This window comes from Numenius arquata, chromosome 7 (genome assembly GCF_964106895.1).
Source record: "Numenius arquata chromosome 7, bNumArq3.hap1.1, whole genome shotgun sequence".
NCBI lineage: Eukaryota > Metazoa > Chordata > Aves > Charadriiformes > Scolopacidae > Numenius > Numenius arquata.
In genome coordinates this window covers 60585823-60611581 of record NC_133582.1, presented here as the reverse complement: position 1 = coordinate 60611581, position 25759 = coordinate 60585823, and the positions used below count along the sequence as shown (strand labels likewise).

At 38.8% G+C, this 25759-nt stretch overlaps 1 protein-coding gene across 1 annotated transcript in view; it reads left to right on the top strand.

Moving 5' to 3' along the window:
- Positions 1–22987, top strand: part of NXPH1 (neurexophilin 1) — a 136155-nt gene extending 113168 nt beyond the window's left edge. Inside the window, exon 2 of the mRNA XM_074150728.1 lies at positions 22226–22987. Coding sequence (XP_074006829.1) covers positions 22226–22987 — 762 coding nt within the window. The remainder of the gene's footprint in view (positions 1–22225) is intronic.
- The last annotated feature ends 2772 nt before the right edge of the window (positions 22988–25759 follow it).

Here is a 25759-nt window from a genome sequence, read left to right as displayed (position 1 = left end):
TTATTGATTATAAATTATTTTAGCATGCTATAAAAAAATCACAAAATCTGTGATGCAAAGATCTCCATTGTCTTTGTCATTTAAAATCTTCTATTAATATCTTGATACATAGAGAATGCCATATAAAAATACACGGGCTAATAATTCCACAAAGGAAAACATATGGATCCGTGCTTATTGCAGCCACAGCATTTATTTCTAATATGAAAATGTAAATATATGTTTGCCATCACTCAGGACAGCAACCAGTCAAAAAAAAAAGCAATGAACAAAATGCTGGTTATTCCATACTTACTTTGTCATCAACCGGCTCTATTTAAAAATAAAAATGATTATAAGAATCCAGCAATTGTGGTATGTCTGTGAGTGCATCCCCCGAGCTTTTCTTGTCTAGTGGAAATGTCAAGATTGTATTTTTTGCCTCTGTTTTTCTAGCACAAAACCTCTCTACAAGACCTACAGTTCTTAACCGTGCTGATTAATGACTTAAGACCAAAGTCTATGGAAGTTAATGGAAAGACTTCATTGTCTTTTTGATCAATCCATCTGTCCTCTGGCACCTTGGACTTGTGGCTTTTCCATTCAGTGAGAAATTATTTCAATGGTTTCCTCTTTACAAAACAAGGGAGATTTACTTTTAATCAGACTTCACCAGTGAAGAATTTGTTTCTCGGGTGACAGAAACCTAGTTTTCAGAGTCAAAGAAGATTTTGAGGAGTCTGGAGGAGGAGGAGGAGGAAAGACCTTGCTAGACGCCTCTGAATTTGTGAGAGAGCAAACTGAAAGACCTTGCTTCATTTTCTGTTTCATGGTTCTGGTAATTGAAGGCCTAAACTGGAAGGCTACAGACTTTCCTGGGGAGGACTGGTCATATCTCACAAGACCTGAAAGCTACAGAGTCAGTGGGAACCACTGGAGAGATTACTTCATATTGTTAGTGACAAATAACAGGCTGGAAATGCTGTGGTGGGTTGGTGGTGCGAGTGCGAAAAGTCTCCCCGTTCATGAAGGAGCACATTCTTCCCAGAGAAAGAGTTGGTAAAAGTCCATTACTTTGCCATTCCTTAATGTTTCTGGCATAAACGTTTCTGCTTCTGCTACTAAATAGTTGCATTATCTTCCTGGAATAAGCAGGTACTTTTTGCCATCCCATTGTCACTGCAAGCATTAACTGATCACTGAAGCCAGATCTGCACCCTTTAAATCCTCCAAGTCAGACCTGCTTAGTTTGCTGACAAAAAGAAATTTCCCCATTCAGTGCTGTTGGAGTCAATAAAAATGTAGCTGTGGCAGAGCAAGGTGCATTCTCTTCTCCCTGATGTACCATAATCATCAAATTGTAAGCTAAGATACAATTCCAGCAATAACGTTGCACATAATAGTTGATGGATGAAGCAGAAAGAACACAGTTAATTTGCAGATGTGAAATTGAGCTTTCATGTCCATCAGACAGGAAAATCTGGTTTTTAATGAAGACAGAACATTTTAAATGGAAGCCACTGATGGAAATACATATGGAATGCGAAAAAGTGCTTGTATGGTCAATTTTCTGTCTAGTTGAACCTTCTTATTTCTTCCTGTCAGCTTTGCTGGGACTTTGTATTCATTTCCTCGCTGCTTTTCCTTGTACTTTCCTCTGACTGTAAATTTTCTCATGGTTTCTTGTTTTTACAGACATATTCTATTTCTTCTTGTGCAAGAAATTGGCACCTCTTTAATGACTTAATATAGGGTTTACCATCCAAAAGACAAAAGTGTGTGATATTACATTTCTGATTCTTTCTCTAGTCAGTGTTACTGAATGGGTCTCTCCTTGTAGAAACAGCTATTTGGGACAACACTTAAACACTAAATTTAGTCTAGGATTTAAGATACCTTCAAGAACTGTACCTTAAGCTGCATCCCTGCTGGCCAGCTAGTGTTATTTAAGGATGTAGGAAGCTTATTGCAGTGGAAGTTAAGGTGTAATCTTGGGTATTCTGTAATAAAAATCTATGATCTTGCTTTTTTCCTGTGATAACTTCTTGTTTTTCTTTATGCACAAGTGACCTTGACCTACCTTGAATGTGCAACATGCTAATGATAGTTGCGCGGGCTCTTACTACAGAAATACGGTATCTGAATCCTTTATGATTACTTGGTTAATTATCAGTGTGAGCATCGCAGATACACAGCTGGGAGCACACCTCTCATAGGGCCACATTTCTTTGCAAATTTGGTATTTTTACCAAGATGTGCCATAGTATCTTCAGCTCGTTCTCCTCTCTTAGCAGATAGCAGGACTGAGCCCTGGCTAACTGGCTTTACTGCCCTGATACCAGCTTCCTTCACATTTTTCAGAAAAGGCTACTCTCGGAGGTTAAAGAGGATATTTTTAAATGTTGTTGTCCAACAGCAGTAGATTTCAGAATGGAGTAGGCTGAGAATTTCCGGGCAAAGCTCTTCTTTATCAAGACTAGAGGGTATTCACAGAAATTGGCTTGGAGAGTTTGAGTTTAAAATCTTCTTAAACGCATTTGTTTGGTTCAGAAGGAGCTTCTTTATCGCAAACAAATGAAAGAGGAGAACTTTTGCATGCAGGGGCAGGTGATGGTGGTAATCCCATCTCCATTTACACAGTTGGTTATTTTTTGTTCTTCCAGTACAAATCTACTTAAATGTTGGCTGTAAACCTTGGCTGCATTTTAATATTGGCTGTGTACTTGTGATCTTTCTCTACTGGTGCTTAAAAAGGGCATTGACTCTTCCTTTTATTTGATTTCTGTCTGCAGTTATAAAATTAATCTCCCAGCCTCATGCTGCAATGAGCTGTGTCAGTGGAAGAAAGATAAGTTTCATTTTTTTTGCCTTAAAAGTTCTTCCAAAGTTAGAAGGAGTTTAGCGCATTTACTTTCTCTTTTCAATTTTAACAAAGCCCGTGTCTTTTTTCTGCATTTCTATTTTATCCATGTCATTTTGGTTCTTTTGTTTTATACTTCACATTTTTTCCACACTCTTTTTTTTCTCCCTTCAAGCCTAGTTTATAGTCTCTGACAGGATTCTTTCTATGCTATCTGCCAAAACATCTGTTCCTTTTCTGAATAAAAAGCTTGCTTCTCCAGAAAGTGTCACACGGGTCCACACCAACTATAAACCTTCATTTCTCTCTGCAACTTTGCCCAATGATGGACCAGCACTGGGAAGCTTTGTATTCTTGTCTGTCTTCTCTCATTTTTCATTATGCCCAATTCAGGTAGTTTACTGAGGAAAAAAAATGGCATCATTTGAGTTTCAATGTACGCATTTCCTTTCAAAATATGCTATTAGTTACTTGTACTTTCTATTTTTAATCTTTCAATTATTTCCTGAATTTCTGATCAAAGCAGATATTTATTAACTTAAAATTGATTCCACTTAAACAGGTTCTTTCGCCTGTTCTTTTCTGCTAGGACCACATTTGCATTAATATCCTCACCAAAAATGCAACGTAACTGTCCTTGATTCTTCTTGGATTGATTTTTGGTGATGCTACAATTTTGCAGTCAAAGTGGCATTCAGAGCAATTTTGGGTTTCCCTGAGGAAGTTGTGTAACTTTCAGTACTTTGATTTTAGCATTTAAAACTTTTAATGATTAAAATAATTCTTATGTACCAGACAGACTTGATTCTATTATAAAGTTCTTTGACATCTTTAAGGAAAAGTGCTGTATTTGAACAGGATATTATTTTTATATTGTGTTCCCACAGAATGACAAAATTCATTTCAATAAATATTTTTCATGTTACATTTTATAACTGTGCTAGCAATGAATCATTGAAATATTTCCCCCAAATATGGAAAGAAATTTTTATTGTTTTCCGTGTTGCAAAGTAAAGGGGAAAAGTGGTTTCCATATGTGTTTGTCTGTATGTAATTTCCTGTTCATGTGTTGCTAAGATCATTATCTTTTTATTATATTAATAACTTAGAAGAAGAGGGTTTGCTGGTGAATGGCTTTAAGTTTCTGCAAACATCTGAGCCTTCGTGTGGTAAATGATGTGAGAGAACAATGCATAGAAACTTCCCCCTGGAGTAACTGTAGCTGTTTCACTATTTCAGTCCCCTGAAGTTTTAATTAATTCTCGCAGAAATGAATGAGGATTTATTTTTTTTATTTAAATCCGCCAGAAGTTTCTTCAACTTCTTCCCAGGAAAAGTGTGTATTTCCATTGCGAGGTTTGCAGCAATTACTTAGGGTTTTCCAGTCTCAATCTGGTATGGGGATGGGGAAACCCGCGTTCTGCTCCCTTGGTCCCTCTCTCCGCAAGACACAAAGAGAGCTTCTGCAGCTGGCAGAGATTTGATAAACGCTGGGAAGCTGTATAAAGAGAATCACTAAGATATCCCCTAGAACAGGTGGCCTGACATACTGGCCACAAGTTCCCGTTGACTGAGTCCATCCAATACCTCGCTCCCCTGGTGCAGGGGATTTGTTTGTGGGAGCTGGCAACCTGCCTTCCTGGAGGAGCTGCAGCAGCAGGAGGAGGGCTGGGAATGCTTCAAAAGTCCTGAGTCTTTTCACGGTTCTTGCTGTGTTTTGATGGTCCTTTGAAGTGCTTGAGAGGGATTGCTGTGTGATTTGTTATACGAAAGTTTGAAAATTCCTGGTCAAGGAAATATTTCCAACACAACAGAAAACACACTTTCTCAGTCAGCTTTCTGTGGGGACTCGTGTGTGGCTCGTGCTGAGATCTTAGGGCAAGACTTCTGAGAATGTTTTTTCCTTTCTTGACTTAAATTGCCCAAAATATTAATTTAAAAAGTAATTTTTGTGACCTACGTAGGCCTGCCCCAGTATGACCAAGACATCAGGAAAGGGAAAATGTTCTCAGTCCTGACAAACATAAATTACTCATTTCAATGAGTTGATGTTGACTAGGCTCTTCGGTAACTGTGTGGAGCAGATTAGAACTTCCATCGTGCCAGTGTAGTTCTGGAGTAACTACACTAAAGTGTAGTCAACTTATGCTATAAATTGTTTTTATTTGCATGCTAGAAAACCAGTGCTCTCTTTTTGTCCATTGAGGCGCGACCTGAGTGGACCAGGTTGTGCCCCAAGCTACCTCCCTCAAACTAGAAGGTCCCTTCCAATGTGTGAACTACCTGGTGCATGCCAAAGTCATCGTGCAACTGGATTCCTGAGGCTTGAACTCAGTTCATACAGGAAATGACTCACTCCAGTGAACACATACAGCTACTGTGATTTGTATTTACTCTGGAAGATTCACATTTTTTCAATGGATAAAAATGAAGAAAATTAGGGCTCTGCCAACCCTGTGCAATAAATACAGGGCAGATCTCTGAGCTAGAACTGCACAAGCAGAAAGCATAGAACAGAAAGCATAGAGCTGCATCAGCTCAGCACAATGCCCAGGTTAGTAAATTCTGCTAATAGGTGGGTCTAATTAATTTCTGGCCAGCATCACGTCCACACAGTTTGTCTGCTGTGAGGGACCTTGCTAGTATTCCTGTCTGAGGTATTAATCAGAACAATCTCAGGGCAGTAGGCTTTGCATTCGAGTTTGCAATGACGATGTGCTCTAAATATTACAGAAAAGCAAACATAAGCCATATAGAGAAGTCTTCAACAGGTAGGTTTAAAGCAGAAATGTGTTTCTAGTCTTAGCTACAAATATGATCTTAAATCTTGTAAAAAAGCAATATATATTGACATAGACATGTAAGAAGCATGAACCTATGTGATACTGCAACATTATTAGACACTGGCCTTAATGGGAAAATTAATATCAGTTTAATGACATTTTAATCTGGCAGACAATGTGCAGGTAGAGCCTCGTGTTCTTCCAGTTTTAAGCTTTGCAATAAGACCTGAGTGCATGGTAGACCATATTGCCTCTATATTTCTTCTCTCTCAGTTAGTGGATGTTTGTTTGAAATATAATTGAATGTAAATTTGAAAATAACCAAGGAAAAAGATTAGATCTGGAGATAAGGAACTTAGAATAAGCTAATCATATTCAGAAAAAAAACTCAAAGAAAACGCTCTTCATGCTGTAGCTTGAAATTTGAGGAGGGGAAAACCTTTTGTTCATTTCTTTGCTGTATGATCCTTTTTACAATGAAATTCAACACAAAGTGAATCTCAGCTGGTTTGGAATTATATTACCATCTGGGGGAAGATTTTGAAACAAGCCAAAACTAACAGATTTTCACCCAGCCCCTTAAGAATTCTAATTGCCAGGAGTTGGGCATATCTTAGGAGCAAACTGACAGTGCAGTAGTGTGAGGCTGCAAGATCTTCTTGGCTGCAAGATCTTCTTGGCTGGAGATACTTTTTGATTCACACAGAATCACCTAGAGTTTGGCAGTTATTGTGAATGTTTCTAGTTTGACGGTTTCATATATACTTTATCTCGAAACTATGGCCAAAGCTGTAATTAACATCGTCAAGTTTGAGCATATTCTTGATGATGTTGTTGGTTAAAACCAATGTTGACCAGAGGGGGTCAAGCTGCATGCCTCGGGGGCTCTGTAGTGTACTTCAGAGTCCCTCAGTAGGGATTAGCAATTAAATTGCTAGTTCAAATCCAGGAAAGGTCAAGAGTGATTAACACCCTTTTGTTCCATTGGTTAGCGGGAAACAGATGTAAAATGAAGTGATGATCAAAATCCAATTCCTAGTAGATATTTTACATCATAACCACCAAACTCCTAATGATCCCTTGCTGGCAATCTGATAAGAATGGGCAGTAATTGAACAGGCACAGAGACTGCCAGGCAGCCCTTACTGCCAGTCCCCATAAAAAAACCTACTGCCATTTTCAGACTGAAGGACAAGCTGGAAAACTGCAGTCTTTCTGTCTTTTTGTGTTCTTTCTGAGCTTTTTGTGTTCTGTTGATATGTTTGGAGATCTTTCCTCCTGAGTGATAACAAATCGTATTTTGGACCACAAGTATAGCTGAAGATTATTTTAAGTGCTCTGAATGCAGAAGAACCTGCAATTTAAAACTGACGGTTCTTTGGTAATTTTAAATACATGTGGTCGATCCTCAGCAGGATTAATCTGACACAGATCTGCTGAAAAATTCGTTAAGTGGTAGTCAATGGAGCTGGCAAAGGACCTGGTTTTGTGTTACTCAAAGTACAAGATCATACTTGAAAATGCACGAGTAGTTTTAGAGAAAGTATATAATAGCTAAATTATATGCATTATGCATACAACCCCGGCCCTTCTTCTACTCCTTGGGCACGGAACAGGTTAGACTTAGGGTTAGGTGAGAGGTTGAATCTTAGGGGCTTAGAATGAGGAGTTAGAGTTTTGTATTGGGGCTTAGGCTTCAGGAATTTGGTTAGAATTACCACTGTGATATAGCAAAACTAAATTCCAAAGCTTGACGTTCTCATACCATCCTGCAACTGGTGAGTGATAGAATGTCTTTCTTGTAAACATGATGTCTTTTAGACCAAATGTCTCTATATACTGTTCTCCATGGAAAAACTGTTCGGAAATTACCAGAAAATCTAATCTATTAATTCATCCAGGATATTACTGCATTTCACTAGGCAAAAATGCTTCCTTATTTTAGCAACAAAATCCATAAGATGAATGCATAAAAAAATTTTCAGGGGGTGGATAAAATGCTTAAAAGATCTTATAACAAGTACCAACTGGACTTTTCGTGCTGCCCTACAGCAGCAAGAAATCTATACAGCAAACCAAGAAAGAAAACACTGTAAAAACCTAGTAGCTTGAATAAGGTAAGATGTTGCTGATTTCTAGTAAGTTTATAAAAATAATATCATTAGAATTTTATTAAGAATATTTAAAACAATGGAAAATATTCTTGTTATTCACTAGGTAGCTGAGGGACTACCCAGAGCTACTATTGACTGACAGCTGGAAGATAAAGGGGGAATTTAGGGATTCTCATTTTGGAAGATAAATTATATTTGTGTGATTACTTGCACTATGTTTTTATCAGAGAAAAAAATCCAACATTTTTCACTACTGAGGACAGGTGTCCCTGCTCCTGGAGAAAACTGGGACCTCTTAATGGTCTGCAAGTGGTTTTTAGGCTTCTTGATGGACTTAGTGAGTTCAATAACACAAGTTGCTTCTGAGCTGACTTCGTTTCTTTGAGCCTGCATCCTTTTTAAAACAGCTACTGGCATTTTGTATGTCAACCAGCTGTTCAAATCAACCTGTTTTGTGACATTTGAAAGAAAAGTCCAGAGATTTTTCTACTGACTCTGAGGTCTGCAACTAAGTTAGGACATCACCAATATTTCTTCTTTTAGCTTTACCTTTGCCAAATCTGTTTCAATGAGAAAGCTCTCTCTGTAGGGCAATGACTATATATGTTTAGTTTCTAGCACACCTTAACCCTGACCATAGGGCAGTCTGTGATCATTGCTGTAATAGCAATAATAAATAACATTAACTGCGGGTTTTGAAAGGATGTCTATTCTGCAAATGCATTTCAAAGAAACACAAGCAAAAGTGTCATTTACTCCCTGAAAGATGGAACTGCTAAGCATTTATATTTAAATTAAATGCTTTTATGAGTTCATTGAATGTTATTTAGCAAGTATATTATAGCGAAGGCATGTTACCTATTGCCTTAGAATGAGGATTTTATTGCTTTTTCATATTTATCTTTTGTATCAGCATTTGGCAGGTAACAAATGAAATTTGCTTGCTAAGGTTAAATTGTTTTGTGCTGCTGCTCAGCCACACAGATAGAGAGGATGAGACAATGGAAAAAAGTTATTTGCTTTTTTGGGCAGACATAGGAATATATTAATATACGGTGATCTTGACCTATCTTTGAAGAAATGTTTATTTTCTGAAAGGCAAAGAACTTAATTCCTGTCTGAATCACTCAATTGAAATCCTGTTCATGCAGGAGGCTCTATGAATGGAACTGCAGATAGAATTGGCCCAAATAATTCAGTGCAGTCAAGGTGGTGATGGTCAGAACAGTCTGAGGTCAAAGCAGAATGGACTCCAAATATCAGTCAAAAAAGATGAAGTCTCTCTGGAACTTGGTATGAAAAGTTCCTGGTTCTCTGTCCATTTTCACTACCACTGCATTTCCTGACTCGTGCGTATTTTGGACCAATGATGCCTGATTCTCCCTGAAACCTGGTTTTGTTATACTTTAAAAATATGAAAATATGCTGTTGGGTAAATACTAAACCCCAAGCTTGCAAGGATTCCAGCCTAATTTTTTTGCACCTCAGAGTTTTTTTTTTTTTAAATTTCAAAAAAATTCTGGAAACCACGCTTTGCAGGTTTCCTTTTAGTCTAAGTTCATTTTGATAGGCCAGTTGAATTATTTTACATACTTGAGGAGTCCTTGTGATTCAAGGTCAGAATAATAAATTTTACGTTTTTATTCTTTATGTAGGAAAAGTAATATAATGCCATCACTACTTTATTACTCTGCAATCATTCTGTTACTCTGCAACTTAAAATATTTCAGCCATCAGCATTTGGAGAATGTTCATAGGTGTAGGGCACTCCATTATAATTTGCTTTTAAAGACTACATTTCTTGTAGTCACCCTGCCTAGAAATGCAGTTATGGATCAAGACACTGGAGCTAGTTCTGAGGTTAGCTGAAGTGATGGTAAACTGGGAGTGCACTGTGTTTGCACTGGTATAACCAGTGGTCTAGGGCTCCAGTATTCCTGTTTATAAGTTGAGTTAATATTTCTTGCTAACTGGAGATGTTTGGACCCTTTCTGATGATTGGGAAAGTTCCCGAAGGGTTTATGAAACTGGTACTCAAATTTTTGGTTAAAAAAAGAAAAACCTTTCTGTAATTTGAAGGTGCTCAGCAGAAATCAGCAGACATAAAATAATCCCAAAGGTGTCAGTTTATTAGACCTTGAACTATCTTGTATTCAACTTGCTTCAGTACATCTTAATGTGAATTTAAAGCAGTGTATCAGAACTACCATGTGTTACAAGAGAGGACTCGTGGTCCTGCACAGAGAAGCTCACAGTACTGCTCATCATCCCAGAAATGGGTGTGCTGAAGCAATGTTCACGTATTTTCTTCCCGAGTTTTTTGTTTCAGTGTGGAAAAACTTAGCAATGAATAACCTCCTTCAACTTATGTGTCAATGCCCGAAGGACTCTTATCTCAATTTAAATTAATGACCTTAGTGATAGCACTAGCAATTGGACCATGGCTCTCATGAGCCAGATATTTGCATATGGAATTTTATTAATCCTTCTGGCTATTAATTTTCACTTTTAATTAGGTGTGATACTGTTGCAGGAAGAAAATACAAGACTGCTATCAGGCACAGGCAATGTTGATTTTCTGTTGGATATTCTATTCTGTTTTGTTTGGCTGTGCTAGGTTCCCTCACAATGTCTGTTTGGATCAACTCAGAAAGGTACCATAGACCTAAAAACTGATCTGTGCAAGCTCAGGGGTAATCACTACAAGGAAGTACCACACTGAATGAACATTGCTAGTTTACAAGAGGTAGAGAAATTGGCATTCTAGTATTCTTTAATTGTATTCCTCTTAATGGCATAAGAGGTCTCTTTGATACCTGTGTCCAGAAAGACCAACTGTGTATGCAAACGGGGGTAATGCTTTTTCTGAGGCTACTTGGTCATTCTGCATCCCTATTGAGCAAATTACACTGATGGTAGAGTCTTGTTCCGGAGAACAAGTCTATTGTCTGGAGAACAAGCCTATTTTCTGGAGAACAAGCCTTATGAGGAGAGGCTGAGGGAGCTGGGGTTGTTCAGCCTGGAGAAAAGGAGGCTGAGGGGAGACCTTCTCGCTCTCTACAACTCCCTGAAAGGAGGGTGTAGCGAGGTGAGGGTTGGTCTCTTCTCCCAAGGAATAGGCAATTGGACAAGAGGAAATGGCCTCAAGTTGCACCAGGGAAGGTTTAGGATGGATATTAGGGGAAATTTTTACACTGAACGGGTTATTAAACCTTGGAATGGGCTTCCCAGGGAAGTGGTTGAGGCACCATCCCTGGAGGTATTTAAAAGACAGGTAGATGTGATACTTAAGAGATATGGTTTGGTGATGGCTTTTGTTAGTGTTACGTTGATGGTTGGACTAGATGATCTGAAAGGTCCAACCTGGGAAATTCTATGATTCCATTCAGATTTGGATGGAGAATAAATTTTGCCTGGATCTTGTGAACATGTGACAAGTGGTGTCTCCTAGTTTCCAATAGCACAACCCCTATTTCTTTGAGATCTTTGCATTAGGGAGCATTGCAACATGTTTGCATCTGTCATAACCAGGAAAACAATGTGCACCTTTTGGCTTGCCCAGCAGAGCTGGCGTCCACGTGCTGGTCACTGTTGAGCAGTCCCGTCTAAGAATTAGCAGACCTTGACAAAACCACCAAGAAAAGTGGGTATCTTGCAATAGAACAGCTGTTTAATCCTCCCCTTCCTTGCCAGAACAACATTAAAGAAACATACCTCTTTCCTCAGAGAGGGATTTTAATAGACTTTGATATCCATTGACCAAATGAATGAATGATCAATGCCTATTAAACAAACAGTTAGAAAGGGAATATATTGCTGCTTCTGGTTGAAACTCAAAGAGAAGAAAACCTTCTTCTTTGTGATCACAGAAGACTTCTGAGAAGTCAGTAGGCATATCTGGCAAAGGCATAAGGTGAAAATGAAGGCATAAAAGTTAGCAGGGATATGCCAAACTCATATTAAACCTTGGAATGGCTTCCTCTGTCCTTTTAAAATGCCTTTCCTGAAGTATTTTGCTGTTTGTAATAAATGAATAACTCATAGTGAACAACAGGCAATTTTAATGGAAGGAATCTATATTTTTGCAATAGAATTTCTTATACTCGTGCAAGCCTTTTTTTGCATCTCACAAGCATCTCATACAGATATACAATTTCTTTGTGTAGAAATGTACACTCTGCCAACATCAGTGAGAGTTAAGTCTTCTCAAAAGACATCTCTGTTCAAGTTCAGGTTTCTAGAATGCACCCATGAATATCTATGTGGTTAGTGAGTCAGCTGTATCAAGATTTTAATGCTTTTCTTTGGAAAAATACAGTATCAAACATGAGCAACAAACTAAATAGGTAAAATGTGGGAGTATTTTAATTTTATTAAACTTTTACATTAACAGTGGATGATTGGAAACTGTATGTAGAAAATGAGTAATACTAATAGAGCATGTTAATAGTGCACAATGGCTCTGCCCATTATATAGCACTGGAATATCACACATTATAGTCTTTTTCACCTTCTTCAGAAGATATGTCTACCCATATGAAAATGGACATTTTCTTCAGTGTGTTATATATCAAGCAAAATACAGTGCAAATTTTGATTAAAATGTTGCTCTGTGGCCTTTCATATAAAAATCTAATTTTATTTAATATTACTTTCTACATGTATGCAGAAAATGGCAAGCCAATATTAATAAAAGGAGGCTTATAAGAAGGTGGAACAAGAACAATAGATCCTTGACAACATTTATTTACCTAGCTAGACTTTCATTTCAAAGTTAGCAGCACTCTGTGATACTGGCATAATACAGGGGTCTTAAAACTCTGTTAGACATTTTTAACCCACTTTAATTTATTCCATGGAAGTTTAATCCCCTGCTGAACGGAGATGGGGTGAATTTTCAAAAGTCATAATCCACTGAAGTAAAAAATCTTTAATGACAACATAGGCAGCAGGCTTCAAGAGTTTAGTTTAAATTCTTTCTAAAAATATAAAACATAGGGCAAGAGTTAATAGGATATTTCATACAGTTATATTTCAATCCTTTTCCAAAGCTGTATAAATTCACTTGCATCTCCACCATTAGAAATATTTGGGCTGAATTCCTGCTCTTCTGAGGCAAAAAGCAGAAAGCTGTAAAATTGTAATGTGAAGATTTTCACAGTGTATTGTAACTCATTTGGTCCTTCAGTTCACAGACTATTATGTGGGATGGTATAATGTTTTCTAAATTGGAAAAGAAATGATATTTTACAAACCAAACACCTTCCGTTCTCCTTAACTAGGCAATAAAATGGAAACAAGGTACATGATACCACGCTATGCTCATCCTTCTGCTCCTATAGGATTTTTACAAGTGGCTTTAGTGGTGGGTCAGGATTTGGCCCAAAAATGAAGCTGAGAGAGTCCATACATTTCCTATGTGTTCCAAACTAGGCACCTTTGGAGCTGCCTAGTTCTGAAAGTATCTGTAGTTCAGAAAACACCTCCTGGTTTTGACCTGGAAGCTCCTGAGCATCCATGCACCAAGCTTCTGCCTGAACCCCACAGGAAAAATGATGCTGCCGCCTTGCTAGATTTTGTTGTGGCCTGCTGGACAAGTATTTGGGTGGCATCAAATGACGCTCAGAGGTGACTTTTTCAAAATAAACATGAGGAGAAGGTTCCTCGGAGAGTCTGAAGTTAAGAGGTGGAACTGCTGGTCACAGGGTGTTTTAGATACTGGAATTTTCAGAGAGAGACAAGCAAGTTCTTCTAAGTGATATTTGTTGAAAGTTATTAAATCCATAGCCACAAATCCATCTTAAGAAGTCCCTGATCTGCAAAAGTTTGACGATGGGAAAGATTTTCTGGTAGTAGTATGTTCTTTCCCTGATGTTGGATTCTTTGACAAAAAACAACTTTTAGCCATTGTTGGATACATGGTACAGGACTAGATGGGCTTTTGGTTTGACTTGTTAATGTTTTCAAGCTCTTAAATTAAACAGACAATGGAAACCACTTCCTTTTTCTCTAGGAGCTACATCTTTGAAGGAAAAACAATGAGATTCCTTCTTTGAAACACAAGTGACAGCAGTGCCTGTCTTCACCCTTGCTTTCCAGAAAAAGGATGGGCCATTTCTTAGGGCTGCCTGTTCATTGCTTCCTGCCATGGATCTGTGGTTTTCGTTCCTGGTTCAAAGTTCCCAGTCTTCACCAGGCACTTTGAGGAGCTTGGATTTTTAATTCTGGGTCTGATTTCCACTCTGGAAGTTTGTTAAAGGAAAAAGAAAGTCATGGGTTCTTACAAAGAGCTGTACTGCCACAGCTGAGAGGGCAGCACTGGCAGAGTGAAGCATAGAAAAAAAGGAGAAAGAGGAAAATATCAGTGAGGGCACTGCTATCAGAAGAAATGTCTCCATAATTACAATTTAAGTCTGATTGGTTTCAAGTGCCTATTTGTCTTTAGATGACCAAAGATTAGCTTTTTAGGTTCTAAATACCTGTGAAAATTATTTGTATGATTAAATCAAACCCAAAAGCTAACAGAATAGTACAAAGCTACACTGTTTCTGGAAGGAAACCTCCAGATGGGAAATTTCCTATATCTAAAAGAAGAAGTAATACCAGCAAGTCTGCACACCTTGCTGTATGAGTAACACAGCACTGGCTTGAGTGTGCTTACAGATGTACAGGGAACAGTGGACTTGAACATGACTAGAGCATTTCAGAAAGCATTTAGATAGAGCAATCCTTGTCCTGCTTCCAGCCTACAGCCTTTGTATTCTCTCCATGGTGTTCTTTCCAGGGCAAACTATGCGCTGTAGGTCAGATTTTTCTTGCTTTCCTTTCGGCATTTGGAAGAAGAGCGTATATTCAATCCTTGAAGATCCATCAATATCTCATGGAGATAGAGGATGTAGTTAATTCCACTTCTCTCTTACTCTCTTGATTACGAAATAAGCCTACATGAATATTTTAGACCAAAGCCCTGAATTCCAGGTGAATAAGGTGATCAGTGAGGTGATTCCCACCCTTGATCATGGACTGGACAGGCACAGAACATGTTCTGTGCCTTTCCTAACGTGTGGTGGCAAGCCCCCACTTTCCTTCATCAGTCTGTTACCATTCACAGGACTTGGGGCAGCGTCACAGTTTAGCCCACGGTCAACATGAATGCAAGGGAGAGGAAATGACACTCAAGCAAAATTTGACAGGGTAATTCTTAAGCATTCCCATTGGAAACAAACCATCGAAGGGGCTTTCTCACCTTTGCACGTCCTGAGAATTATTTCAGACTTGCTAGTTTTCAGATTTATTGACGACAACTTACATTGTGTAGAAGAGCACTGTAAAACCGTAACTTGTGCCAGTTATTTTTCATTTGCAGAACATCCCACTGGAATATCTTAGTATTTTATGATTGACAACTGTTAAGAATTATAATGTCTCTAAACAAAGCCATGTCTCTACTGTTTTATTAGTGCCCTCATCTTTCTGTGGGTACTACAGAAAGATGTAAAGACTAAATTTTCTAATTAGTCTTTGATTCTTAGTCATATCTGAAACAGATATCGACTGATATAGGCACTCCAATTTCAATGATGTTAAATTTCACTAAATTTATATCAGCTATCATCAGCTGAATTTATATCAGCTTCGTCTTCCATAACCTCTGTTGTGTGAATGGTGAAGAAAGCTCAGGTAGCCACATTTTCTTTCTAACAAGGGCCATTTGGAACAAACATGATAGATCATAGATTAAAACAAGAAAAATACAGAATTTAAAGCTGAGCTGAGCACAGTTTATAGTATTAAGCTGATTTTTATGAATCCTAAGGGAGATCTACACAAAAATTGCAGTAATGTTGTACATTAATTTCAATTTCCTAAATGAAAGACAGTAAAAAAATGTTACCTTCGCTCTGGTTTTTGTGTGACAAAAAAAAAATGTATTTTTTTATTCTTTAGTGAATGATCCCAAGTGATTACGTTACAAAATATTGTTGAAAACTTCAGGTCCTTCTTTTTCTATGGTCAGTAATGGAAGGAGAGCATCATAAGAATTCTGCAGGGCTCTGTGCAAGGACCTCTGTTGTTCAATCTTGAATACCGTGTGCCTTTCTGGTCTCCTCTTCTTAAAGACAGAACTGGGAGTAGAATTGAGGAGCCTTCAGAGAAGGACATAAAGGAAATTCAAAGGTATAGGTATAGAATGGCTTCTGTAGAAGGGATTATTTATGTGATCCAGGAGGCTGGTACTCAAAGCTGGAAAAGTCATTAATATTTGTTTACTACTATGAATAGATATAGCTGAGACATGTACTGGTGTAGTATTCTTCTTTATGTAGCTAGAAATCATCAAATTTTCCACTCACTGACATTTGCAGAAAAAAATATGTAAAATGTAGCAGCAAAGAAAAATGAGGAGGAGCATGGGAAATTTGGATAGAGACTGAATTTCCCATTTGGAGACTGAAGGGCTCCAAAGAAGGTGGCAGGAGCCAGGTTCAAAACAAAGAGTAAGAGGGAACAGAGCTGTGGAACTTGTTGCTGAAGGATGTTATTTATGGAGGTTAAAAGCTTACAAAGGGTCAGAGTGGACAAATGCACAAACGAGCAGTCTGAGAGTTACTGAAATGGAAAACATATATAGAAAGTTCTAGCAGAAGAAACTGGAAAGATTTGGCAGCTGGGAAGAAGTTAGGGGACTATCATATACTTGCCATGGTCTTGCTCTTCTCTGGGCATCTCTTAGAGCTGCTATTGGAGACAGGACATTTTTTCTAAATGAGCCTTTGGTTTGATCCTGTGTAATCACTTTTGTGCTCTTGTTTGACAAGGTAGATCAGGATTTGCTGTTCCATTTGTCAGATTCATCCGAGTTTGCATTTTTTGACTGACCAATCCACATCCTTATTCTTTTCATGTAATGCACCAAAAAGGCTAGTAAGTTAAAACCAGAGAGGTCTGTTTCTGTGAAATATTAATGTGTGTGGTTTTCTGTGTTTGCCCTCCCTTTCTGAAGTGCAGTTGGTAACAGGTACAAGTCCTTCACTCTATTTTACTCCCCCTGTTATAAACATATTTCCATTAAATTTCATTCTCAGTTTCTTTGTTCATGGTCAAATTTCCGTAGAATATTGGGTTTGAATTATCTGGAAATTATTCACCAAATAAAATATTTCCCTGCCACTAGCAACTTTGTGCAGTGTGTAGATGGATATAGGAAGAAAAATTGATCAAAGTAGAACAGTAAACTAGATCTAGCTTTTCCTCCACCCATTGCATAAACAGGTTTAATAGGAGGAAACTGGATCCAGCTGAAATCTTCTGAGTGCTGCCCTGTCTTGATAATGGTCCAGCTTATAGTTATGTCCGTCAGTAGTCTCATCCCCATGAGACTGTATCTGAGATGTCTGACAAAGGAAAGAAAATTCGGAAATGTTTTATACAGAGCATATGCAAACACAGTGCTGCCAAATTCTTACTGTGCTATGCCAGCAAAAAACGATCTTGGTTTTGATTAGTTATTTACCTGAAGAGAGAGATTTTCTACCTTGAGTATTAGATTGTTTGTTTACATTTTCATTTGCCCTCAAGTATTTATACATTCAGAGGAATAAATACATAATTTCTAAACCAATACTGTAATTATAGGTAATGAACTGTAATAGAGCTGGAATAAAAGGAAAAGAGTGAGAAATCAAGAGGCATTTTGTACCTCTTTGAATGACTATTTTTTAAAATCTCAAATTGATCAGTCTTAAATTAATGTTAATATACCTATGGTTGATTTTACACTGAGAAGAGGGCCTAAATCACCACCTGAGGCCTTCCTGGCTTCCTGAGATCCCTTTCCAACTTTGTTTTCTCTGCTCCAAATGCTCAGGTTTGACCTGGCAAACCATTCAGTGCTCAGTGTCTTGGAAGAGAACTCCAAATTTCTGACACAAATAAACTGTTTATCCTTTAGGAAGTCCTACATGAACTACACATATTTGTTAAAATATATTTAATGGTGTTAAGCATCATCTTAAAAAGTTCTTCACCCTCAAAAAGGAGGATACAGAATGAATGGGGTATTCTATTGTAATGGAGGAAAAACTGAATTACAGTTCAATTCCTGTGTGTTTTTTAATGACGCTTTGGGATGTTGTGCCAAGTGAAACCACTGTCTTTGCTCCTTCCTAGAAGCACAAGAAGAAACAGAATAACAATTTGTCATTATTTGTTGGAAAAGAGTTGCCAGGCAGTCAGCTCCTTGTAGCTTTTTGGTATCAGTAAATTTTAGTAGGCCCTGGACATTCGTACTTTCCATTAAAAGTACAAGACCAGAATGGAAAGGTCAGTCTGCTGTGCTTACCAAGTGCTTTTCCAATGACATTTGTAGCACTGGATAAGCGTTTCTAAATCTTTTTGCTGCTTACTATTTTCTGTACAGACTCTGCTGACATCATAATCATTCGGAAACACTTCTAGCTGTGCACTCACGGGGGAAATCCCCCTCCTCAGCCCTTTCACAGCACTGATATATCACACTGTAGTAGTGTTGTGGGTTAACCCTGGTGGGCAACCAAGCACCACACAGCCGCTTCCTCACTTCTCCTCCTTCCCCACTGGGACAGGGGAAGAGGAAAGGAAGAATAAAAATAGGAAAACTTGGAGGTCAAGATAAAAAAAAAGTGAAGAATAAGTGGAAGAGAGAAGAAAAAAAACAAAACAAGTGATGCAATGCTCACCAGCTCCCATGGGTAGAATCATAGAATCATAGAATGGTTCAGGTTGGAAGGGACCTTAAAGACCATCGAGTTCCAGCCCCCTGCCCTGGGCAGGGACACCTCCCACCAGTTGCTCCAAGCCCCATCCAGCCTGGCCTTGAACCCCTCCAGGGATGGGGCAGCCACAGCTTCTCTGGGCAACCTGTTCCAGTGCCTCACCACCCTCCAGTAAAGAATTTCTTCCTGAGATCTCATCTCAATCTCCTCTCTTTCAGTTTAAAACTGTTCCCCCTTGTCCTATGGCTTCACTCCCTGATAAAGAGTCCCTCCCCAAAAGTAGAGTGATGCCCAGCCAGCTCCTGAGCAAAAAAATGGCTAACCTCCCCTAAAGCCCCCTCTTTTCCTTTTAATTGCTAAGCGTGATGTTATATGGTATGGAATATCTCTTTGGTTAGTTCAGATCATCTGCTCAGTTGTGTCCCCTCCCAACCTATTGTGCACTTAATCACTTGAGGGGCCGAGAGAGAAACAGGAAAGGCCTGGATGCTGTGCAAACACTGTTCAGTAAAGAGCTAGAACATTAGTGTGTTCCCAGGGTTTGGGTCAGAAATCTAAACCACAGGCCCATGTGAGCTGCTCTGAAGAAAATTAACCCTATCCTAGCCAGTGCCAGGACAAGTGGGCTGAGCTTTTCAGTGTTTCCCCTGGGAGGGGCATCTTGGCTGTGTAAAAGGCAGCAAGTCTGGTGACAGTAAACTAATTGATAAGGTAGAGCATGGAAGTTTCTGAATTATATGAAAATATACTTGAGGAAGAGGACAAAAAAGCCGCCATAGAATTTGGACTGCTCAGTGTTTCAGCTCTCCATTAGCCATTTTAAATTGGCTTTTTTCACGCACCGCTAAAACAGGTCTATGTTTCAGCAAGCTAGTTTTCACACTACTAAGTCCAACATCTCATGGATTTGCATGATCTTTCCTGTATTATTGCAGCCTTGTGGTTGGAAAGATGAGAAGTGGAAGAAAACTGTGGGTTAGTTCATGTGAAAATAACTGCTGCATTTGCAGAAATTCTATTACACAGCAATGCTCCGTACTACCGGGTGTGTGAGTCTCTGAGGATACATAGAGCTACTTTCTATAGCACATAGTATACTAACAGTATGCCAAAAAGCAGTTGGCTGGAAAAATGTTAGTGAAGAACGATGAATTCTAGAGCTTTTTTATTAACCCTCGTAGACTTTTTTTTCTAGTGCTTACACAGACGCTAGACGAGGGTGGGGGGCAGCTTCAGGCTTTTAATCACGAATGCAGCCAGTTACCCACCCTGAAAATTACAGAGAGAGTTCTTTGGGCGAACTGCATGACCAGAACTCTTTCAGGTATTACAAAACCGATGACAGTAACAATCAATTGTGTTTGTTAGATCAGGTATGAAGCAGTACAGCATGCGTGGAATCTGAATCATCCGTTTCCATGAAATATATTGGCTTTCAAAAAACCTCGTGTATTGGATCAGTCAGCAACTATTTCAGAAAATACCTGCTTCCTTTCCTTGGTGTTCAGCTTTATGAGTCTGGAAAAAAAGAGACCTTCCCTTAAAAAGGATTTTATACTGTTACATTTTATTACACGGAATTCGTAGTGTAAGCCTACGAAATGTAAATCATTGGATGCAGAAAGGAAAACAAAGGGAAAACAAGCTGTGAGCAGAGGAAAATATAGTGGTAAGCAATCTGTATCCTACCTACAGATTGCAGGTCTACCGGCTCTGCCTGCTAACTGCTTAGATTCATAGCAGGTTGACAGATTCATGCTAGACAGGCACATTTTTCCTTTTAGCCACATTTCTCCTCTTATTTTGCACTCCTTCCCCATATGCCACAGCAAAATTGTATTCTGAGTCTCTTTCTCTCTCCCTGTGACATCTTCATTGCTGCTTCATTAAGCAGTGCACCATCAGTGCATTTCATTACAGCTTCTCTCCTGGCTCACTGTGTCGATGCTAAGAAGCAGCTACAAACTGGCTATCAAAATGCTAGTCTGTGTTTTAATCCTTCCTTCCCTTCAAAAGAGGAGGAAGTAATCTCTTTGGTGCAATCCTAAATAGAACACGTATTTTATCTATTACCCTTCCTGGCCCACCAACCTGAAATGCACTGGGGAAGTGTAGTGTGGGATGTGACAGATTTATTTACCTATTTGTTTACTGTAAAAGGCTGAGGGCATACCTCCTATGTGATCAGTGTATTAAGACAATTTAGACTGATTTTATGTATGTGCCTTCAACTGACCTTGGAAAAGTACTGAAGTTAATGAAAGCATGCTTCAATTCCATGATTGTTAGGAAATGAAAAGGCCGTGCTGTGATAGATATCCTCCGTGACATATAACTGCAGTTGTACCGGTGGGGAGGGGCTGTGATTTAAATACTAGCTGGTTTCCAATGGGTTTCCTGGGTTGGGAATACACTCAATTCGTTTTTAAGTGAAAGGACAGATATAACGGCAAATATGATGGGAGCATGTAAATCAGTGCCAGAGCACAGAGGAATAAAAGAGGCATATGCAGAATCTCCTCTGTAGCCGTCAAAAGGGAAATAAGCAGCTCGATGGCCTGTTCAGAGCACTCTGAATGTTACAAAACGTGGCAGTGTGTCTGGTGTGAATTTTTAGGGTGAATGGGACTCAGGGTGTTGTCGGTCCCTTCCCCTCCACCGGCTGCCCCCTGCCAATTCCAGCCCTCCCTGCTACGCTCCGTCAGAGCTCTCTGCCAGTGCTGCGCTTCAGACAGCTGCGAGGCTGCATCTGCTCTCTGTTTTCCACACAATTAAGGCAAAGAGAAAAAAATATAAATAAGACAAATTACTCTGACACTGAATTCTGTGAAAATCTTTGCCTGAAGTTTATGATTTTGCAGGAGCTTGGTGCAAGATTTTGTTGTGTTTTTTTTTTTTTTTTTTTAAATGTGATTTAGCAGGATTTTTTTATCACTATTTTTAAATTGCTGGCCCTTGTCTTTTTACAGACAAGGCAAACGAGTAGCTAATCTGTAAGGGACTATAAGAAAAGACTGTGACTCCTCTTGCATTAATTGAAGTACGGCACACAGTATGTACAGCTGTCGACGCAAAACTCATTAAAATTTTCATTATTCTATTATTTATATTGTAGTCGTGACTGAAGGTCCCAGTCAAGAACACAGACCAATATGTACTCATAAAAGGAGTAGGAAAATTATATTACTATTATTATATTTATAACGACACGGGCTCTGAGCACGGTCAGGCTGGCACCACCAAGACAGCACCCTGACAGTGGGCTCCAGGGGCAGCAAAAATAAATGGATGTGACTGATGGTGGAAGACGCAGTCGCTTTGCGGAGAGAACATTCAAGCAAGAGTATTTCACCCTGTGATGAGAAATGGCCAGTGAAAGCCACATACAGAGGGGGGGATGACATGGCTCTGTACCTTACTCTTTGCCCTACTTCATTACATACGCATCGTAACAGAAGTAGCTTTCACACTGAAGAATAAAGTGAAAGGGTGGGATTAAATCTGAAGGCTAGCATAAAAGAATGGCAAAGGAGAAATAAAAACTACTCAGAAGGAAGAGGAAAACAGTTGTTTCTGTTTTGTTTTGCTGAGTACAGAGATATTATTTAATTTCTCCAAAAAATATTTCCATATGATTTTGAAATCTGATCATTTTGGTTTCAGGTGGGAATGATGGGGTTCGTATTACTTATCTCAATATATCCTTTCTTTCTTTTTCCCTTCTTTCTTTTTCAGGTTACCTGCGCAAATTTAACAAATGGAGGAAAAACAGAACTTCTAAAATCAGGAAGCTCCAAATCCACACTAAAGCACATATGGACAGAAAGTAGCAAAGACTTGTCCATCAGCCGACTGCTGTCACAGACTTTTCGCGGAAAGGAAAACGATACAGATTTGGACCTGCGATACGATGCCCCAGAAACTTATTCTGAGCAAGATCTCTGGGACTGGCTGAGGAACTCCACAGACCTGCAAGAGCCTCGGCCCAGAGCAAAGAGACGGCCCATCGTCAAGACTGGAAAATTTAAGAAAATGTTTGGCTGGGGCGATTTTCACTCCAACATCAAGACTGTGAAGCTAAATCTGTTAATAACGGGGAAAATCGTTGACCATGGCAATGGGACGTTTAGTGTTTACTTCAGGCATAACTCCACTGGTCAAGGGAATGTATCTGTGAGCCTAGTGCCCCCTACAAAAATAGTGGAATTTGACTTGGCACAACAGACGGTGATTGATGCCAAAGATTCGAAGTCCTTTAACTGTCGAATCGAGTACGAAAAGGTTGACAAGGCTACCAAGAACACACTCTGCAACTATGACCCTTCAAAAACCTGTTATCAGGAGCAGACCCAGAGCCACGTGTCATGGCTCTGCTCCAAGCCCTTTAAAGTAATCTGTATTTACATTTCCTTTTATAGTACAGATTATAAACTAGTACAGAAGGTGTGTCCTGATTACAACTACCACAGCGACACACCCTACTTCCCATCAGGGTGAGGACCAACTCGTGTCTGAGACTGAAGCCTGGGGAATCAAAGAGGTATGACAGGGCTGTAACCTCGAGGAGGAAGGCCACATCTATTGCCTGGAATGTGTCTACCCGCTGCTGCTGATGTCAAATGGCTGCAAATATGTTAGTGGAAAACAATCTAATGTAATTTTTTTGCCCAGTCAGCTCCATGTATCAATCTAGTTGTAAATCACTATGGATTTGAAATAAAACCATGCACACACACAGAGACACACACTCTTTTCAGCTCACGTCTATTGAGAGTCCTGTTAAGAGAGCTTTCATTGTCTGATATCTGAGGTTTCGGGATAACCTATCATCAAGCAAAATGGATTAACTAGACAGAGAATGGTTTCTAACGCAGACTGTTATGGAAATCTCTTTGAGTACATGCCAATCAATAATTCCCACTCATGCATTCTACTGCTTGGAGTAGCTGTACTGGTAAATAACACTATAGGAGTAAATACTTGTGGAAATGGGAAAAAATGTGTGTCTAGAGTTCAGTATTCCTTATTATATGAACACAGCAAAGCATTGTGACTTTTTTCCAGCATACAGTAGGCACATTCGAGGTGGTGTTAGGTGGCTCTTTTTCCGTGGAGCGAGCCTGTTACTAGTAAAGATGGGCAAACATTTGGAATTTACATGTGGGCAGACATTCTGGTTTCATGTTTCTCTGACTCTTTAAGCTCTGATTCTTTAAACCTGGTTGAGTTTAGGTCAGCTAAGCTACTAAAAAACTCTCCCACTGATCCCTAAGAAGGAAAATGCCTGGCGGAGAACATGTAAGTTATAAGTGGCTGTCTTATCTTTATTACAAAATATTGTAACAAATTCAATATCCTAGTCTTCATTTGTATGAATGGTTTGTATTGTACATAATTTAACCGGTGTTATTTGAGCTGCTTATTAATATTAACTTGTAATTGTCTCTCTGCTTGTTATTGGTTAAAAACAATCAAGGAAATGAGGAATCCATTTTATCAATGTAGCTGTAAACTCCATTAAAAGACAGAACTATGTACAAAGCATTTATTCAGCTAAAGTATTGTTGAGAGCTATACATATACAACATTACAGTCTGTCTGTATTTAGATATTTTATTTCCAGAGGAAAAAAATGAACTGTACATAAAAATAAAAAATCTTAAAGTTGAGTTTCAATATGTACTGTGTAGATAGTAGTTTAAATGGTTCTGACAAGTGGATAACACTCCAAGTCTGACATGGGTTTCAATCTGGTCTCTTTGCATATGTACATATATTTATAAATCTCTGTGTGTGCATGTCTGTGCGTGTATATGTACATGTGTGTGCGTGTGTCTGCAAATACCTATAGACATAGATGAAGGATATGTAAAAATTTCTTGGGCCCTATTCCTAGCAAGCAGATCTCATTACTGAAGGATCTTGCTAACTTGAAGGGATGCCTCAACTCAGACAAGAAACTACAGGAGCAGGGCTTTCTTTAAAATGATTAATTATCATTTAGAAGTGGGGAAACATGGAGCCACTCTCCGTGTACACAGGCCTGCCTTTGCCTTAATTCTAGCCTCCTCTGAGGCACTGATCTCTCTTTATGGAATGAAGAGATCCCTTTTTATGGTACGAGGGAATTTTCTTCCTATAAACGAAAAGCTCATAGCTTTTATATTTTTTTTTTTTTTGTGTATAGTGGCATATTTCACCCCCAGCTTCAAGATAACCAACAAGTTATAACAAGTCCATATCTAAAAGAAGGCTGCCCAAAGAAGAACTCAGTATTTCATCTCCTGTCTTTCAGAATTATCATTCCTGGCAATGCTGCCTTCCCTATTCCACCCTCAGCCCCAGGTTCTGTGGTCTCATGTCAAAGCTGTAAACACAGCTATGGGTCAGCTGCCAAATATGCGCAGCATCATGAACAACTTCTCCAAAGTCCCAATAAACACTCATGTTTCAAGGAGTGAGAGGTTTGAAACAGCTTCCAGTTGTGGACCTCTCTTGCTGAAATGTGAAGAACCTAAATGAGAATGAAACAAAGCAAATGGATAACATTATTGATCAGTAAATGTTTTCCCATTGATGTATGAGTAGGAGAGGAGAATTCCATATTGTTATTGCTTTGGATCCTTTGAACAGATGTGCTTGTGGGAATTTCTTCATTATCTATGACATTTCCCAGGACAATCCTGGACCCGGGGCAGATTTGGAGAAAGAAATGGTCCAAGCCATACAGTCCAGGTTCTGATCTCATTTGGGAATATGCTGAGATACAATTATTTTTTTTTTTTGACAGGAATTGTGATTATACTGGTAGTGTTTCCTCATTTGTGCTCTATGGAAAGTAACTGTTCTGAATATAAACCATAAAGTAATTTGTGCTATGACCAAGAATAAAATCTTGGCTCTGTTAAACTCGATGGGAATTTTGCTGTTGAGTTCAATACAAATTTCCTTTTAATAGTATGTAGAATTCCAGTATTAAATATGATTAGAAATATTAGCAATCTGTATTATGAGTGAGCATTACACTCTTTGTGTTCTCATTTATATTTCTGAAAAATGGATGTGAAATACTATTACTGTTACAGTTTCATTATTTCCTTTCATTTTTAAAACTTCCCATAAATATATGAAGTATGTACGTTCTGTTCATATAAATATACTTACCAACTTTTCAAGTCACATCAATACAAAAAGGAATTATTCATCATGCAATGGTTTTAATACTTTTAATTGGGGTAGTTGGTACTTTATCTGCCTCTGTCACAGTCA